The sequence below is a fragment of the Candoia aspera genome, chromosome 1 (assembly GCF_035149785.1).
Source record: "Candoia aspera isolate rCanAsp1 chromosome 1, rCanAsp1.hap2, whole genome shotgun sequence".
In the NCBI taxonomy this organism is placed as follows: domain Eukaryota; kingdom Metazoa; phylum Chordata; class Lepidosauria; order Squamata; family Boidae; genus Candoia; species Candoia aspera.
This window is the reverse complement of record NC_086153.1, coordinates 165,515,501-165,535,368: the sequence shown is the minus strand read 5'-3', so window position 1 is coordinate 165,535,368 and position 19,868 is coordinate 165,515,501. Positions and strand designations below refer to the sequence as shown.

Below are 19,868 nucleotides of genomic sequence, written 5' to 3'. Positions count from 1 at the left end.
ATTTTCATCCTATTAATTTGGCTTCTAGATGCTGTTTGGCTTCTAAAATCTGGCTGTCATTTAGATATTGTGTTCTATGAAACCTGTATTAGCTGTATTTTTGTTTTAAAAATGAAGTTTTATTTAAAGTGTCCAGATATTTTTATTATAAACTAAGAATTTGCTTAAATTAGATGAACCAGCTTTAAGTGATTACCTGGCTTGTATTGCTATGAGGATTTCCAGCTTCTCATTCCATATCTATTTTTTGAATGTTTCTGCATTCAGTATTCTCTCCTGTTTCATTTCATGGTTAATCCATCCTTTTTCTGCATTATAAAAAATGGTGTACTAATTAAGAATGTAAGGACTTAGAGCCGCTGGTTCAACATGCTCACTCAGTGGCCAAATAGGTACATTTGGGAAGCTCACAAGCATAAACAGGAGGACAGTGGCTTTCTTTCAATCTTACATCCGTGAGACGTGCTGCCTATAGCTCTGGATATGGGTATCAAAGCTGTAGGTACTAATAGCCTAATAGCCTGGATTTTGACCATTCCCCCTTTAAATTGTCCAGATTGGTGACCACTACATTAGACAGAAGTACCTTCCACAGTTTAACTTTGGGTTGTGAGAAGAAGTACTTCCCTTTTTCGGTCCTGAACCTCCCTGCATTTAGATCTAGTCACTATGTTTTATACTGCTGGGTGAAACTGTCTGAGATACAGCCATGCGGTGTGCTTTGTGCAAGACTGTGCTTGAAGAAGATCCAGAAGGTGCAGCTGGTTCAGTGAATCAGTGCTTCTTCCTGACTGGCAGTCACAGACATTCTGGCTGCTGGCCAGTCTGGAGACTGCTGGCGTTAATCTTGGACTGACTGGCATTTCTAAAACCAACCTGGTCCGCATGTAATATTAATCTATATTTTGCTTGGGTTTGGCATGTCGTGCAACCTGGAACAAGCTTTAACTGTACACATGGCTTCTTTATGGTTTAACTGGTATGATCATGGTTTCTTCTTTCAACCCCAGACTAATTCATCCATTCAAAAAATGAGCTATGGTTTAGCTGCAAAGCAGTAAACTCTTGCAGCCATGTATTCAATGCTCCTGAAAACTTTTTTATTCTTTTCTCATGACCATGTGTAACAGTCATTTTCAACAGCTAGTATTTTACATAGTGGTTGGTAGAAATACTGTGATTTCTATTGTGCATCCAAAGTTTTTACTTTAAAAAATTCCCTTCTCACCCCTATGGGTGGTATGTGCCTTCTTCAACCTCGGGTCCTCTACTAGAGGCCTGGGAGTTTGAAGGTTCTGCACAATATCTTAGCTGTTCCTAGCATTGCACTCTTCTGGACAGAGAGCTCTGATGTTGTTCCTGGGATCAGTTAGAGCCACTCTACCAGTTTGGGGGTCACAGCCCCAAGTGCCCCTACCACCACTGGGACCACTTTGGCCTTCACTTTCCACATCCCCTCTAGTTCTTCCTTCAGGCCATGGTACTTCTCCAGCTTCTCATACTCCTTCTTACTTGGCACCGCTACATCTATCACCACCGCTGTCTTCTGGTCCTTGTCTATTACCACAATGTCCGGTTGATTGGCCAGTACCTGCCTGTCTGTCTGGATCTGGAAGTCCCACAGGATCTTAGCCCTGTCATTCTCCACAACTTTCTGTGGAATCTCCCATCTGGACTTGGGAGGGTCTAGCCCATACACTGTACGGATGTTCCTGTACACAATATCAGCTATTTGGTTGTGCCGTTCAGGGTATGCTGTTCCTGCCTGCATCTTACACCCTGCCACTGTGTTGGACTGTCTCTGAGGCCACTCTGCACTGCCTGCACCTTGGGCCCTGTCTAGTGTGGTAGACCTCTGCTTCTATGGATCTGGTGCTCGGTGCCTGTTCTTGTGCTGCTATGATCAGGGCCTCAGTGCTGTCTTTTCGTCCAGCCTTTTCCAGCCACTGATAGGATTTCCCGAAGTCAGCCACCTCAGCTATCTGTCAATGGTACATCCCATGCAGGGTCTTTTCTTGCTATGACACTTCCTTTATCTATATATAAATAAGAAGGGCAACCAAAATAATTAGTAAGCTGGAACAGTTCCTTACAGGGAAAGACTACAGTGATTATAGCAATTCATAGAAATAATATTATTTATAGAAATAATACGTAGAAATTACTGTTCAATGTTGGGGATCAATATAATTATATCATCTGAGTGTGCATTGTTTGTTTTTTTCTTAAGAAATGTTAGTGCTATAAACATATTTCAAAATTTATATACAAGTTATAAAATGCAGTCTGGAGAACTTCTATTTTTTGTCAATTTTAGCATTTCCCCCCCATCATCAGCTCTTCCTCTAACACATTAACCTATGTTTTGGTACAATTTGTTCAAGAGAGGACCTACATACAATATCTGCCAATGCTTGTGGGCCAATTCTAAATAAGCCAAAGTAATCCAACGATCGCTGTTTTATAGGTTTCATGCATTTGCTTACCTAGCATTATATAATGTGCATAACATTATACAGCAATTCTCTAGAGAATATGGTTTGTTGTTTATTCGTTCAGTCGCTTCCGACTCTTCGTGACTTCATGGACCAGCCAACACCAGAGCTTCCTGTCGGTCGTCAACACCCCCAGCTCCCCCAGGGATGAGTCCGTCACCTCTAGAATATCATCTATCCATCTTGCCCTTGGTCGGCCCATCTTCCTTTTGCCTTCCACTCTCCCTAGCATCAGCATCTTCTCCGGGGTGTCCTGTCTTCTCATTATGTGGCCAAAGTATTTCAGTTTTGCCCTTAATATCATTCCCTCAAGTGAGCAGTCTGGCTTTATTTCCTGGAGGATGGACTGGTTTGATCTTCTTGCAGTCCAAGGCACTCTCAGAATTTTTCTCCAACACCACAGTTCCAAAGCATCGATCTTCCTTCTCTCAGCCTTCCTTACGGTCCAGCTCTCACATCCATATATTACTACGGGGAACACCATTGCTTTAACTATGTGGACCTTTGTTGTCAGTGTGATGTCTCTGCTCTTAACCATTTTATCGAGATTTGTCATTGCTCTTCTCCCAAGGATTAAACGTCTTCTGATTTCCTGGCTGCAGTCAGCAACTGCAGTAATCTTTGCACCTAGAAATACGAAGTCGTTCACTGCCTCTACATTTTCTCCCCCTATTTGCCAGTTATCAATCAAGCTGGTTGCCATAATCTTGGTTTTTTTGAGGTTTAGCTGTAAGCCATCTTTCGCACTTTCTTCTTTCACCTTCATCATAAGGCTCTTCAGTTCCTCTTTGCTTTCAGCCATCAAAGTGGTATCATCTGCAAATCTGAGATCGTTAATGTTTCTTCCAGAGATTTTAACCCCAGCCTTGGATTCCTCAAGCGCAGCATGTCACATGATGTGTTCTGCATACAAGTTGAATAGGTAGGGTGAGAGTATACAACCCTTCCATACTCCTTTCCCAATCTTAAACCAGTCCGTTGTTCCGTGGTCTGTTCTTACCATTGCTACTTGGTCATTATGTAGATTCCTCAGGAGGCAGACAAGATGACTTGGTATCCCCATACCACTAAGAACTTGCCACAATTTGTTATGGTCCACACAGTCAAAGGCTTTAGAATAGTCAATAAAACAGAAATAGATGTTTTTCTGAAACTCCCTGGCTTTTTCCATTATCCAGCGGATATTGGCAATTTGGTCCCTAGTTCCGCTGCCTTTTCTAGACCCAGCTTGTACATCTGGCAATTCCCGCTCCATGAATTGCTGGAGTCTACTTTGCAGGATCTTGAGCATTACCTTACTGGCATGTGAAGTGAGTGCCACTGTTCGATAGTTTGAACATTCTTTAGTGTTTCCCTTTTTTGGTATGGGGGTATAAATTGATTTTTTTCCAATCTGATGGCCATTCTTGTGTTTTCCAAATTTGCTGGCATATAGCATGCATTACCTTGACAGCATCATCTCGCAAGATTTTGAACAGTTCAGCTGGGATGCCGTCGTCTCCTGCTGCCTTGTTATTAGCAATGCTTCTTAAGGCCCATTCAACCTCACTCTTCAGGATGTCTGGCTCTAGCTCACTGACCACACCATCAAAGCTTTCCCCGATATTGTTATCCTTCCTATACAGGTCTTCTGTATATTCTTGCCACCTCTTCTTCTTCTGTTAAGTCCTTGCCATCTTTGTTTTTGATCATACCCATTTTGGCCTGGAATTTACCTCCGATGTTTCTAATTTTCTGGAAGAGGTCTCTTGTCCTTCCTATTCTATTGTCTTCTTCCACTTCTGCACATTGCTTGTTTAAAGATAATTCCTTATCTCTTCTGGCTAACCTCTGGAATTTTGCATTTAATTGGGCATATCTCCCCTTATCGCTCTTGCCTCTTGCTTTCCTTCTTTCTTGTGTTAAAATTGTAATCCTCTGATGAGGAGCAATTAGTTATCCTTTTTCAAAATGTATCATGTCAGGGCCGTACATATCTTAATAGGAAGTATACACTTGGGAAAGAAAACCTATCTCATTAGATCCAGATATTTACTAATGTTCCAAATTGCTAAGTAATAATCAATCTGAAATATTTGCGGCCAAGTAACACTTTTTCTTTGGTAGATTATATTTCTTTAAATATTTGCTTGTTCCCAAGCCTTGACATTTCCTGACTTTTGTTAAGTAGATAGATTCAGCATCTAATTGAGAGAGGATGTGAACAGACCAGATGACATGGTGTAACTCAGATGAAGGAAGTCTACTGTTTTGATGTTTATAAGCTCCATATGCTAGTTGTTTGTACTTTGATAAGAGGATTTCTGGTGCACAGAACAAGCCACAAGATACACTGCACACTGCTGTCCAAAGTTTATGCATCTTTTGTTTGTCAGAAAGGACTGAAAAGGCAAGAAGGGGTTTGTGTTGTATACCAATCAGTATGACTTGCCACTTAAGACATTTAATGTAACTGAAGAGCTGAGTCGAAAGATTTTTAGAATAAATACATAGGGGAGCAATACATTTTTAGAGTAAGTACATAGGGAATAGATAGACGTATTCAAATATGTTAAACTACAAAATGTGTTAAAAAGTTAACTATTCCTGTAATTATTTGTGAATAATATCATATAGAGTTAGAACATGCCGAATACAGTATGTCCAAATTCTTCATTATGCTTGTTTAGTTTCATCAAGGAGGAAGATTTTATGATTTCCCAGGGACACTTTTCACATGTTGCAAAGAGTCACCCTGAGACTGCAGAACTGAAAAGCAAAACATTTTAGCCTCAGCTACTGGGCGCCTGTATACCCCCTCCTCAGGAAGTACATAATGGCAATGGGAAGATCAGTCTGGCCAGAGAAGGAACAGCTGCAGAGATCTTCCTTCCTACCAAAAATAACATTTGAAACCCAACTGGATATGATTGAACAGAAAAAAAAATGTAGTTACATATTCCAGCCCCTTCTCAAAATAAGTACAAGGATAAGATCTCTCTCTCTCTCTCTCGTTCTTATATGGGCACAGCAATTCAATGTGTGCACATTAAATTATTCATCAATTTATGCTTTCTTCATAAATTAGGTGGATGAGTAAATGTGGCAAAACCCTTTGTATTGTCTTACCTTTGGTGCCTCCTCCTCAAGAGTATTCCCATTAGCTACTGGGATCTAAGCTTTGTAGACAGGGATTTTCAGAATGGTGGGTTTCAAAGATATTTTGGTATCCATGATCAGTGGCTCAGAACAATCATATGGTTGTTCCAACCACTTCTGTTAGCCCAGGTGGTTGGGTGGGTGGAGTTAACATCAACAGAATTCTTAATCTGGTCAAGGTTACACAACACAAAATATGAGCCCTTTAGAGTAGACTTCTATAAGATGATGCCCTCCGCATTTTGAGGATAACTAGTTCATGAAAATTAATCTAGGCTCCTGATCATATTTATAAAAAGCCTAGAGATGTGGTGGACTACAGGAACTCCTCTTCCCAAACCTGAAATGAATTCTGATGATGAATTCTGGTGCTTTAACACATGAAAAATATAAGATGTTTATATTCAAAGTATTCTACAGAATTAGAAAAAAACCCTCCACTTTTGGATAACTTTACATTTTCATTTCTATTGTAACTATAATTTTATCTGGCTGGAATGGGGGTGGGGTGGTCCAACATTAACTTTTACTTTGTCTGCAAGCTCTTCTTGTGATGCCTAATTATATCCCAGGGTTTCAGCAAAATGAGCTTTGCTAATAAGATCTGTTGATACCAAAATAGTGATGTCTGTTTATATTTTTGTAAAGATTGCTCCAAGTTCTTCGGTACTATGACTGTGCAGATCTTTGAAGTGGTGTTTTGCTTCGAAGCTTCAGCTGAACCCCTTTTGAAGTTGCCTGTCTCCTTGCAGGGCAGAATTAAAGCGGCTTAACCTCCTGGATCTGGACTCTAAACAGGCCCTATTTCCACCAAAGCAGTGGACCAGACTGAGTCAGCCCTTTCAATACTTGGTTTCAAGTCATCAGGGGAGAGAGCCTCTGTTTTTTTGTGTTTTTTTTGAGCTGCGATGCTGTCATGAGTACTGATGGCGAGCAGGAGGGGGCCTCTATCCAGGGGGGAAAACACATGCGTAGTACTGAGGAATTAAGCAGCCATTCAAAGAGACACAGATCAGACCCGCCTTGACTTTTGGGGTTTATCTGTCTGGGTTTTTCCCACGCTTCTTCAGTTTGTTAGGATTTTCTGTCTAATGTAGCAGTAATAAAGCACTAGAGACCTATTCCTTGTCTCACCATGATTCCTGACTGTTAGGACAGATGCTGCTTTTATCCAATGCCATGGCAGTCCAGATTGAGGCAAAGCATCGTGGTGAAGAGGGCTGCTCCATTCAGCCGGTAGCTCAGGCCAGCATTCTAGGGAGAGGCGGACACTGCTGGAATGATTACACTACTTGCAAGTCTGCTGGCATTTTCTCTGATACCTTTGGTTCCAACTAGTTTAGAGAGAGAAGCAGGGGAGGACAATGATTAAGGGGTGAGCAAGGAGCGGGGAGTCCCAGATTTTAATCCAGTCTCAGTTACAGAAACTCATGTGGGCTAGTCCTTCCTCTCAGCCTCACCTATCTCACAGGGTTGTTGTGGGGAGAAAAAAATTTAGGGGATGGAATACTATAGATGCCACTTTCAGCTCCTGAACAAAAGGCAGGATATTAATTAATTGCATATCAGCCACTCCTCCTTCACCATTGCAGGCTATCCTGATACCATTTTTTCTTGGCAAATTTAATTTTTATGCTTTGTACACTGATCAGGCTGACCACCTGCTATGTAGGGAAAACGGGCACGATTTCAGAGACTGCATTTTTTGTAGGAATTGATTGTTTATATCCTTGGCTTCCGGCAGGGATGGAGTAGGGGAATCACCTGCATCATGTCATCATCTCTCTGATTACATAATCATTTACACAGTTATGTCAGGATATGCATGAGATCAGTGGGGCCTGTACTGTATGCCTATGTATGTAGCTTCTGGGTATCAGGTTGACCATCAGCAGGAGAGGGCAATATTATTATGGACAGGCAGTATTACTAATCATTAAGCTGCCAATTACTAGTGATGAGCCAGTGACATTCCAAGAGGGGCAATTTAAGATTATATTTTTTCTCACTTGGGGGTTGGTTTGTTTTCTGGCTATGTAAATTAGATTTATCTCAGGCTATGCACATTAATCTTTTCAATGTTTTTATCTGTTTCTTCTCAAAAAGCATTCAGAATTCACAGCACAGTGGTTCTGAATTACTTGAAAACCAATGTCTTGTCATTTTAAGAGTGCTGGAGGAGACATTACTTGTAAGCCATCACTTAAATGTGTTCCTATTTCAATTGTGTTTCAAAAGTTTTTCCCTATCATCAGTGTTACTGAACTTTTGAATATGTCTCTTATTTTTCAGGGAGGAAAGTTGTATACTGGACCATGCGCAGGGAGAGACTGCAGTGGGGGTTGTGAATGTTTTCCAGAAAAAGGAGCTCGGGTGAGTGCCAGCATCTTGCTGCATAAAAAATCTTATTTTAATGGCTTAGGTTTTTATCATTGAAATCAGACAAATTTGGGATAAGAGCCTAGAATTAGATATTAATGGTAGAATTAAAATATAGATGAACCAGCCCCAGACATGCAGATTGACAGCTTCTTGGGAAAAAACAGGATGTTCTGGAGCTGGACTTTCACACCCCTGTAAAACACTCATTTATCAGAAAGCAACAGGTAAGTTTGTCTCTTGCCTCTACAGTGTTCTTGACCACCTTTTTTAAAAAAAAAAATCCTGGGGGGATAGATGCATTTTGAAACGAAGGATGGGAAACCAGCACTTACCATTTTTCAATTTGTTCTTGAAAATAAAGATAATGCTATATATTGGTACCCTGTTTTGCAGAATGCCAATTTCCTAGTTCTTTATTTAAATTACAAGTATCTTAACAGGCAGGAATCTCAATGGGAGCCAAAATGGAATATATGTGGGCCCACTGGGGTCCATGGACCCCATGTTGCTGCCCTCTGTGTTAGTGACCTTGGTTGGCAGGGGCGTCCACAGGAGCTTGCTGCTTTCTCAGAGTGATGAAAGTGGCATTGGAACACAAGGACAAGCTTCTCCCTTTTGCTATGTGTGTGCTATCCCACAAGGCACACTCAGAAGGGGAGGGTCTTCCAATAACACCTCTGTTTTTCTGACTCTCCTTAGTCCCCTACTGCAGACACTGTTCACTGTAGGGAACAATGATTCACACAATATTAGAATGTGTCAGCTGAGCTGGCTCATGCCGATTATGAGTGCTTGCTTTGCTTTGCTTTGCTTTACCCAGAAATATTATTTTTCAGTACACACTGATGATACATAATACATATTCATGTATCATATCACTGGAAATAGAGCTTTTCCATTATTTAGTAATATTTACATGCCCTTATTGTCAAATGAAAATCAGAGTATTTGTTGAAGAAGTCATGTGCCCATATTATCAAATACAGGTATTTATTACAATCTTACCCTATTTACTTTTAATAAAATAAATATAACTTAAAGTACACATATGCCTCCCTGTCATATTACAAATGTAATGAAAAAAAAATAGGAAAGTTCTATTTGGATCAATTTTCATTATCACAAGGTCGTTCTTGTCGATATTTTTAGAAATGTATTTGGGGCATGTTTCCTAACCAAAAGTCATTTTTGCTGCTGAATATCATTACACAGAGAATCTAATACAAGAAACTTCTTTGTTCTTAAAAATAAATAAGAGTTTCCTATCAGAACATTTAAACATTCGCATTGAAGGGAAGTAATCTTAATCAAAAAACATTTCAGTGTCACTTTCCTAATGAATAAATAACACAAAAATGAATGAGCATCGTTAGAGGTACTGGCATTAACAAGCAAGGCAGACAATTTTCAGATGTTACTTTATTTTTGAAATTGCACTGTTATTATCGTAAAACTATTAAATAAAGAATGTTGGTACTTGGAGAATATTATTTTTGAAACATCCAGTGTATGATATAAATGTTGAAATTCTTCAAACTCACACTTGTTACATATGTTGGTATTTGTAGATCTTTTATAGATGCCTTTTAATGTTGCTTATTACCTTTTATTTCTATTTATTTATCTACCAAGAGCAAGATACCATCTGGGTATATTCTTTTTATAAATCAGGAAAATAAGTCAGTTAACTGAGGGGAAAAATACAATTTGTGTGATTTACCACAAAGATATGGGAAATTAAAGAAACAATGGAAACACTTTTTAAATTATGAAATTAAAGAAACAATGGCAACCCTTTTTAACCCCTTTTGAATTATGAGGTTAGATAGCTATTCTTTTAAAAATATCTGTGTGAGAGAAACTTTCATCTTCAATATCAGGATATAGAGATCTACCTAACTGGGCAAAACTTTTAGAACTGAATTTTCCCAGTACTGTACACATTTTGATGGAATACAACCCCTTGCCTCTGATCATCCCAGGTTTTAGTTTCTGAAGCCCCAAAGGAAATGGGGAGGGGGAATAAGCTGAGATCACAGATGTTGGGGGTGGAAAAGGAAGCCCTTCCTGATAGCATTTGGCAGGAAAGGAAATACAAGAGCAGATATGTTTTGCTTTGTTTGCGGGTGGGGTATAATTCAGTTCTTTAGTGTTCCGGCTTATTCACCATTATTGGCCTCCTCCTCTCTTAAAATTGTCCATTGAAAACTCCAATGGTGGGATTTGCTTATCAGTTCATTTCACGTCCAGGTCACCATCTGTGGAGCCATGCCAATTCAGATGATACTAATGTGCTGACATAATACCAGATATAATTGTCTGCATGAGCATACCCAAGGATTGCAGGAACAGATCGATCCATCAGTATGCATTGCCTCTCTAATCTTATCTATGGGGATTACGTTGTCCAGAAAATCTGTTATGTGTGTTTAGTGGGATTGGTAGACAGAGGCAGAATAAACTTCTATCGGGGAGACAATTACGTGACTTTGGGAGCTGCACTGAACAGTGGTGGGGTGGGGGTGTCTTCCTGTACTTCCCATAGCCATCAGGACTCTTGAAGTCCTGAGAAACTGAGAGATACACAAAAATTTGAATGGTTTCTGCACAACCTGTTTCTCTGAGGAGAACCTAAGTGGAAACACAGCCCCGCCCCCAGTATAGACCACCATCCCATTTCTGTTTGCATGTACATAACCATTGCAGACTTGGAAGAGGGAGCTTTGAATATGAATTGAGGGACTGAAAGGGGTTCAACATTTAACAGTACTGGTTAAGGAGGCCAAATCCATTTTGCTTGGTATTTCTATTCTCCTCTCCAGCTGATTTTACTGAATGCCAGGTCAGTTAATTAAACTACTATAGAATTTAATCCTAGGCGATCAGATATACAGTCTGGAACTCTGCAGCATCAATGTTTTCTTTATCTACCTTTTAGCACAAGTGGGTAAACAGAGGAGAGTAACCATAAGCCAGAAGATACCATCTTGGTCACCGGGCAAACTATTCTAATCAAATCTGTGTTGCTCATTTTGATCTTTTAGGACTGTTTCAGTATGCTTCTGTCCATACACACTTGGCAAAACTTGCACTTGATTTGGTACTGGGTGATCTGTGGGTGGAAAGCCTTACAAAGCTCTCTTGACAAAGATAGATGGTTACTTGGTGAGCGTGTAACTAACAGCCACTTGGAAACTCTCTAGAAGAGAGGACCTACAGCTCCAGAAGTTATTGAATCCAATGTGCACTTGGAGAAATTCTTAGAAAACCAGCAAACTATTATATTGTGCCCCTAATTTATTTTAGGAAATAAGAATTGACTAGGATTGTTGATTCGGTTGCTCCTAAGCACTCTACTCCACCAGTTTCCTGGATCCCAGAAAGTTGATGAGCGTGAAATGGTTGGAACATAGAATAGAAGGGTAAATCTGATCGAATATGTCTCAAAGCAATGTGGCCATAGTAATTTTGCCTGCAAAGAAATGAAATTGTAGTTTTCAGACAACATTGCATCAGAGTACAGTCAAGAATTATTTAGGATAGCAAAAATTTGGATATAGCTCCTGGCAAGGACCTTTTGAAATTATCTGCAGTTTCCAAGGCACTTTATTCTCAGGTTGCTGTTATGTACTCCAGTGTGAATACTGTGTTAGTGACAGAGTCTTTATCAGAAGTTATCTTATTACTCTTTTCATATAATACTGATTTTTATCTCTAGATCCTGGTTTACTGCAGATCCAGACTTCACCGGCACATTCTTCTTTGCTTAAAAAAAAAGACATGTATTAGTTTCAGTATTCCTGGAAAGAGCGCAGAAAGGCAAAGAACATAGGGCAAGAAGGGTAAATGTTGAATTAAAATAAAAATGCTATTAGATATACATCAAATTCAAACCTAACCCTAAACTTTTTTTTCACTGATTTCCTCCATATATCTCTAGCCAAAGTTCTTTCCAGCTTTGTTCTCTTGGCAAAGCAGCTGTTCAAAATTTCATATGTTCCCTTTTTGTATTCCTATGTGACAAAGATGGAAACAGTCAGAATTTTCTGCTTGTCATCTCCTCTGTAATCAAAGGGGTCTGAGGAGAAATAATTTGAGGAACCTCAGAAACTGTGTTTCATTTTCAGTATTTATCCAGTCAGTGAGTAAATATAACCTCAGTAGACTAACATTTTTTATATAGAACCACAGAATTATGGAGTTGGAAGGGATTATAAGGATCATCTAGACCAACCCTCTGCAATGTGCAAGAAAACCAACTAGGACCATCTTTAAGAGGTGGTGGTCCAGCCTCTTCTTAAACAGTTCCAGAGTGAAGAATCCACAACCTCTGCAGGTAGACTACTGTATTCTTTTGTGGTACGGATGTCACCATTAAGAAGTTTTTCCTTATATTTAAATGAAATCTAATAGCTGTAACTTATACCCAATAATTCTGGTCTCTGGTTTTCTGGCAGCAGAAAAGAGTCCTTGACCATCTTCCCTACAGCACTTTTTAATGTATCTGAACACTGATACCATGTCTCCCCTCAGGCTTTTTTTCCCCTCTAGCCTAAAAACATCCCTAGTTCTTTCAGACTGTCCTCATAGGGCATGTCCTCAGGATCTGTTATTTTATTTATTTATTTGATTGATCGATTGATTCATTGCTTTGTTAAGGCTGCCCAACTCCAAGAAGACTCTGGACAGCATACATTAAGTCCAATACATATGTTAAAAAAACAACTTAAAAACCACATGACTGCCCAGACCAAAACAACACTCCCCAACATGCAAGAAAAACTCAACAGGGGCTCCAGAGACCCCTAACACCAAGCCTGGGAACAGAGCCAGGTTTTAAGAGACTTCCAGAAACCAAGGAGAATGGGAACCATGCATATATCTGTGGGGGATGCTGTTCCAGAGGGCAGAGACTGCAGAAGAGAAGGCACACTCCCTTGGTTCCATAAGATGACAGTATTTAATTGATGGGACCCACTCTGCCTGCATACACCAGATGAGCAGAAACAACTGAAGACAGACGGTCCCTCAGATAATTATCTTTATTGCTCTCCTCTGAACCTGTTTGAACCTGAATTTCCAGAATATCTTTCTGGAAATGTAGCCCCCAGACTCCAATGTGTTTGCATCAGTGCAGAACAGAGAGGATTTTGCTCATCTGTGATATAATGCTTCTTTTAATGCAGGCTTGAACTGCATTAGCCCTTCTAGTAGCTGTCTCACACTGCTGCCTCGTGTTCAACTGTTGACAGTAACCCCATCCAAGACCTTCTCCGACTGTCAGCCTTGCGAGGTAGTCCATATAAGGAGCACACCCAGAAGTACTAGCTCTAACTTTATAGTAAGGTTATATTAATGGAATCTTGCAAGTCTGAAACTACATCTCTCCCTCCTCACCTGTACAGTCCAAGAAACTAAGGAGGGTCCCTTTTGCCATAACCCCAGTGCTTCTGCAGGCTCAGCTGCTGCTTGTCTAGTCTGCAGCTCTTCCTCCTGTTTCCCAAGGTCATTCCCCCATACCATTATACCAATGTAGTGCTTCTAAGCTATGAATCTCCCATATTGAATATGTGGCCTCTATTTTTCCTTCCTAAATGTAGTACCTTACATTTCTCCTTGCTAAGACATCTTGTTCCTCTCCAATTCAGCCCTCCCCAGTTGCCCAGATTCAACCACAATCATGTTCTCTTGGCTAATTACTGGGATCTTCTTTTTGTCCTTTCTTGAACAGGGGGACCACATTTGCTCTTCTCCAGTCCTCTGGCACCTCTCCAGTTCTCCAGAGCTTCTCAAAGATAATTGACAGAGGTCCTGATGGCTCTTCAGCCTGTTCCTTCAGTATTCTGGGGATAATTTCATCAGGGCTTGGGGACATGAAAGCATTCAAATTCGCTAGAAGATCCCTTTACCATGTCCTTACTGATCTGAAGTCTCCCCTTTTGTGTTCTTTCCTATACTAAATACACTGAACTACAGGTTGTCCTTGCTTAACGACTACTCATTCAGCGACCATACAAATATATGATGGTGCTGAACGAGTAGTACTTATGACTGGTCCTCATACTTATGATGGTCACAGTGTCCCTGAGGTCACATGATCATGAACTGGGCACTTGGTGCCCAGCTCACAATTATGATGTTGCAGTATCCCGTGGTCACATGACCACCATTTGCGACCTTCACTGCCAACTTCCAACAAGCAGAATCAATGAGGAAGCCGGCAGGAGGTAGCAAATGGTGACCACGTGACATCATACTTTATGACCACATCGTTTAGTGACAGAAATTCTGGTCCCAATTACCATTGTTAAGTGAGGACTACCTGTATGCGATATTTCTGGGATGTTTTTATGCATTCTTATAAAATAAAATTAGAATTTGTTTTATATAGTCTTATAAAATATTTAAAATATTTTTATTCATATATTCTTATAAAATTAATATATTTATATTATATTCTTATAAAATAAATATGAATAAATAAATGCATTTTTATCAAATAGCATTTTACTTTAAGTTTTTATTAAGCTTTAAAAACACTACAGTTAAAATTTCTTTTAAAATGTTAGCTATAAATTTGTAATAACTAAGTGACTAGGCTTTAAGAAGTTACAATTAATACTTCTTTTAAAAACTCAGCTATTAGTAATATTATATATAAACTAAATAACTATGTAACTAAATTACTATTGTATAATTGTACTATTAGTAATAATAATAGTAACAATCACATAATAAATCCTTCTCCAAACGTTTCAAAATATCTATAAATTATATATATATATATATATAATGCTTTATAAGTAATACCATGATGCTCCAAGTTTACGGTTATATGAAGGCATTGGAACAATTTAGCATGTGTACAGACATGCGTGCCTATGAACATACGCATATGTCTATCCTTTTTGTTGATTTCTGAGAATTCTGTATTCCCCAGGGTTTTTTGTACTGGCTGAAGAGAATTCTGTACAGCTATGCATTTCACTAGCTTTCTGTTGGTTCACTGCCCAATTTTAAACAATTCTGGGTTTATGTACTGTATATCCCTATTTGGAGAAGGGGGAATTAGCATCAGGATAGCTTGCATGGAATACCATTGCCAAAGAGAAACAAAGGCCAGCCTGAAACATTTTGGCACTAGGAAAGAAAAGTGTGCTCTCCATATTTAGAAAAACAATATAGTAATGGATTTACTAGCTGGCAGTTTGCCACCGTTAAAGAGATGGCTTTGTTGTTTTGCCTCCTGATATGGTAGTTTCTGCCGTCACAATACTGATGAATAGTTCAAATATTTAAATAATTTAAATACTTTAATATTCCAGCCCTTTCTCATATGAATATAGAATTTCTGAAAAAAAAAATCTTTTAAAATACCTCTGCATTTTTGAAGGCATTTGACCCAATCTGGGACAGAAGTTGTCTTAATAAATAAAAATAGTAATGCTATTCATTCATGTTTACACTCTGCAAAATTAAGATTATTATCAGGGGAAAAAAGCTAAAAATGTTGGCATGGTTATTATTTCAAATTATTAGTTAGTACAGCAGTTTGATTTAAAACACCTGGCAATAATCTTTGGCAAGTAGAGATAAAATCCATGAGATATTTCAGCATTGTTACACCCTGTTCCAAGTGTCCTGGTTTAATTGTTGGAATTCAGAAAACTTGGTTCTTCTAAATCAGTAAATTATGTTTTCCTTTTTGAGAATGGACATCATGCACCCCAAATGAAGCACTCTAAGCAATGTTGATATCTGAGGCAAAGAAGTACATATATAGCTCTCTCTGTTTACAGTCATTCCAATTTACAGTATTATATTTCAGTTATGGGAAGTGAAATTTGTTTTCTGGTGAAATTTCATTTCTGGTGAAATTGTTTCTGGAGGAATTAGAATGGCCATCATTTTGTTTTTCTCATAATGGCTTATTGTGAGATCCTTTTGAATATTGGGAAGTTAAAAGTGGACACCACCATAAATCGTAGCTGGATCTTCAGCTAAGCAGTACCTTTACACTTGACAGGTGCTGATGTTTTAGAGAAAACCCCACATTTTTATCACCATACCCTCTAGAATAAAAGGAACTATTGGAGATTTTACAAAGTTTCAAGCACTTTATAAATCATTTCTCTAAAGAAAGACAATGATTGAAGTAGACATGTTTAAAATAAAGTGCTATTTTTAACTATTGCACTTCTAATAGTTAAGGACTGGACTATTGGGATTTCTATTTTTTTTTAATGTCTTCCCTATAAGAATGCCTTGCAAAAACGAAGGCGCTTTATTCAAAAGTAGATGCAAGGCGTTACATGCTGTTATGGGGAGGAAGAGGAGATGATGATTCTATTCATGTCCAATCAGAAATAAGAACCATTGATTTCAAATGGGACTCACTCCCAAGCTCCATTATAAATGCATGAACAGTAATATCCCTGCTCCTGTATACGATCTACATGAAGCCACTCTTGGAAGTAGAATAGAAAGCTTGTGGAGTTAGAAGGATATGACCTGAGATTTGGGTGGCATGGGTATTTGTGGTACAACAAAGTCAAGGTTAATGTGGATTTTAAAAATCATTCTCTTATATTGAGAATATGGAATAAATACAAACCCAGGTTCTGCCTGAAAACACCTGTGTGGCTCTCAGCACAGCAAGCATTTTATAGACAAGAAATAATAGGCAAGCACAAATGGCTAACTCATCATGAGATACTAGAATTCTGTCAAGGGGAATGTAAAATAAAATCAAGAGAAGAACTGGTGGCAGAGGGATATAGTTGTCAATGTTTTTCTTATTTACATTTATTAGGAAGATTTAAAGTAGACAAAAGAGTTTATGGTTTTGAACATTGTAAGAATGAGTTTGAAATAGAATGATTTACAAATGATGAACATGTAATTTCTAAAACGTATAAACTTGTATTGAAATTTGAAACAGAAGAAGAAGAAGTGAAAGAATGTATGATAAAGTGGGCTAAAGTTTTTGGTTATAATATAAAGATGGAACAGTGGAAAAATACTGAAAAGACTGAAATTTACACTACTTTATAATCTTAAAGATAATTTTTAGAAAATGTTGTACCATTGGTATATGTCACCAGAGAAATTGTCTAGAATGTATAAAAGCACTTCAAATTTATGCTGGAAATGTGAACAAGAAGAACGGACATTTTATCATGTTTGGTGGATGTGTAAAAAAGCTAGAAAATTCTGGATTCAAATACACACACTGATTCAGAGGATTTTAAAAATTAATAATAAATTGAGACCAGAGGTTTTTCTTTTGGGATAGATGGACAAACAGTTGGAAAAACATCATGGAACTTTGTTTTCATATATGATAACTGCAGTGAGATTATTGTATGCACAAAGGTGGAAAGATTTGGCACTAGCCACAATGGAGGAATGGTTGGTGAAGATGATGGAACTTGCTGAGATGGCTAAATTAACTTCTTTGATCAGTGAAAAGACAATCTACATTTATTGCTGACTGGAAACTCCTTATCAATTTTTTGCATAAAACAGAAAAAAAATGAACTTATGATTCATGGTTTTGATGATTAGACAGGATAGATTATAGAAAGAAAAGAGATATGCTGTTACAATAGAGTAAGAGGTAAACTTATAATTGTACTTATAACTGCTGTAAAGAAGATCGGAAGCTACTTTTTTTGTATCTTTTTTCATTCTTTTCTATTTTTATTTTTTTCCTTTCTTGCGCTCTTAGCTTTCTCTTTGATTTCTTTCTTTTTCTTTTCTTCTTACTTTCTATTAGTTTCTATTAGTTTGTATTAGTTTTTATCTTCCTTTTAAAAAATCTTTAATGTAAATCTGTAATGAGGACCAATTAATAATCAATTATGATAAATCTAAAGTTTTAGTTCTTTTCAACAAAAGACAAAGGCACAAATGGACAATTGATTCCCATGAATTAGGGCAAGTTAAATGTTTTAAATACCTGGGCATAGTATTTAAGGCCTCTAGGAAATTAACCTTCAGCAAAGGATCGTACCCTTGTCATGGTGCTGGAGCTTGAGCACCTCAGTGATGCCATGAGCTAAACTGTGAAAGGCCACCCAAGACGGGAAGGTCATGACAAAGAGGTCAGACTAAATGCAATCCCTGGGGAAGGTCATGGCAACCCACCCCAGTATTCTTGCCGTGAAAACTAAATGGATCAGTACAACCAGAGATATGTCGGTATACCATCGGAAGATGAGACCCCCAGGTCAGAAGATGGTCAAAATGCTACTGGGGAGGAACAGAGGATGAGCTCAACTAGCCCCAGACGTGATGTTACAGCTAGCTCAAAGCTGAAAGGATGGATAGCAGCCGACGGTGCTGGTGGTGAACGGCGAATCCAATGTTCTAAGGATCAGCACACCATTGGAACCTGGAATGTAAGATCTATGAGCCAGGGCAAATTGGACGTGGTTATTGGTGAGATGTCAAGAGTAAAGATAGACATTTTGGGTGTCAGTGAACTGAAATGGACTGGAATGGGCCACTTCACATCAAATGACCACCAGATCTACTACTGTGGACAAGAGGACCACAGAAGAAATGGAGTAGCCTTCATAATTAATAGTAAAGTGGCTAAAGCAGTGCTTGGATACAATCCAAAAAACGATAGAATGATCTCAGTTCGAATTCAGGGCAAGCCATTTAACATCACAGTGATCCAAATATACACCCCAACCACAGATGCTGAAGAAGCTGAAGTAGAGCAGTTCTATGAGGATCTGCAGCACCTACTGGACAATACGCCTAAAAGAGATGTTATTTTCATCACAGGAGACTGGAATGCTAAGGTGGGCAGTCAAATGACACCTGGAATTACAGGTAAGCATGGCCTGGGAGAACAAAACAAAGCAGGACATAGGCTGATAGAATTTTGCCAAGACAACTCACTCTGCATAACAAACACTCTCTTCCAACAACCTCAGAGACGGCTTTATACATGGACTTCACCAGATGGACAACACCGAAATCAGATTGACTACATCCTTTGCAGCCAAAGGTGGCGGACATCTATACAGTCGGTAAAAACAAGACCTGGAGCTGACCGTAGTTCAGATCGTGAACTTCTTCTTGCACAATTTAGGATCAGACTAAAGAGATTAGGGAACACCCACAGATCTGCTAGATATGAGCTCACTAATTGTCCTAACAACCATGACACTAATATTCCTAAGGAATATGCAGTGGAGGTGAAGAATAGATTTAAGGGACTGGACTTAGTAGATAGGGTCCCGGAAGAACTATGGACAGAAGTTCGCAACATTGTTCAGGAGGTGGCAACAAAATACATCCCAAAGAAAGAGAAAACCAAGAAGGCAAAATGGCTGTCTGCTGAGACACTAGAAGTAGCCCAAGAAAGAAGGAAAGCAAAAGGCAACAGTGATCGTGGGAGATATGGGTATGATCAAAAAGAAAGATGGCAAGGACCTAACAGAAGAAGAAGAGATCAAGAAAAGGTGGCAAGAATATACAGAAGACCTGTATAGGAAGGATAACAATATCAGGGATAGCTTTGACAGTGTGGTCAGTGAGCTAGAGCCAGACATCCTGAAGAGTGAGGTTGAATGGGCCTTAAGAAGCATTGCTAATAACAAGGCAGCAGGAGACGACGGCATCCCAGCTGAACTGTTCAAAATCTTGCAAGATGATGCTGTCAAGGTAATGCATGCTATATGCCAGCAAATTTGGAAAACACAAGAATGGCCATCAGACTGGAAAAAATCAACTTATACCCCCATACCAAAAAAGGGAAACACTAAAGAATGTTCAAACTATCGAACAGTGGCACTCACTTCACATGCCAGTAAGGTAATGCTCAAGATCCTGCAA

At 38.9% G+C, this 19,868-nt stretch overlaps 1 protein-coding gene across 1 annotated transcript in view; it reads left to right on the top strand.

The window, feature by feature from the left end:
• The window catches only part of COL4A2 (collagen type IV alpha 2 chain), a 172,467-nt gene that overhangs the window by 23,969 nt on the left and 128,630 nt on the right, over positions 1 to 19,868 (top strand). The window contains exon 4 of the mRNA XM_063317783.1: positions 7,926 to 8,006. Coding sequence (XP_063173853.1) covers positions 7,926 to 8,006 — 81 coding nt within the window. The remainder of the gene's footprint in view (positions 1 to 7,925; positions 8,007 to 19,868) is intronic.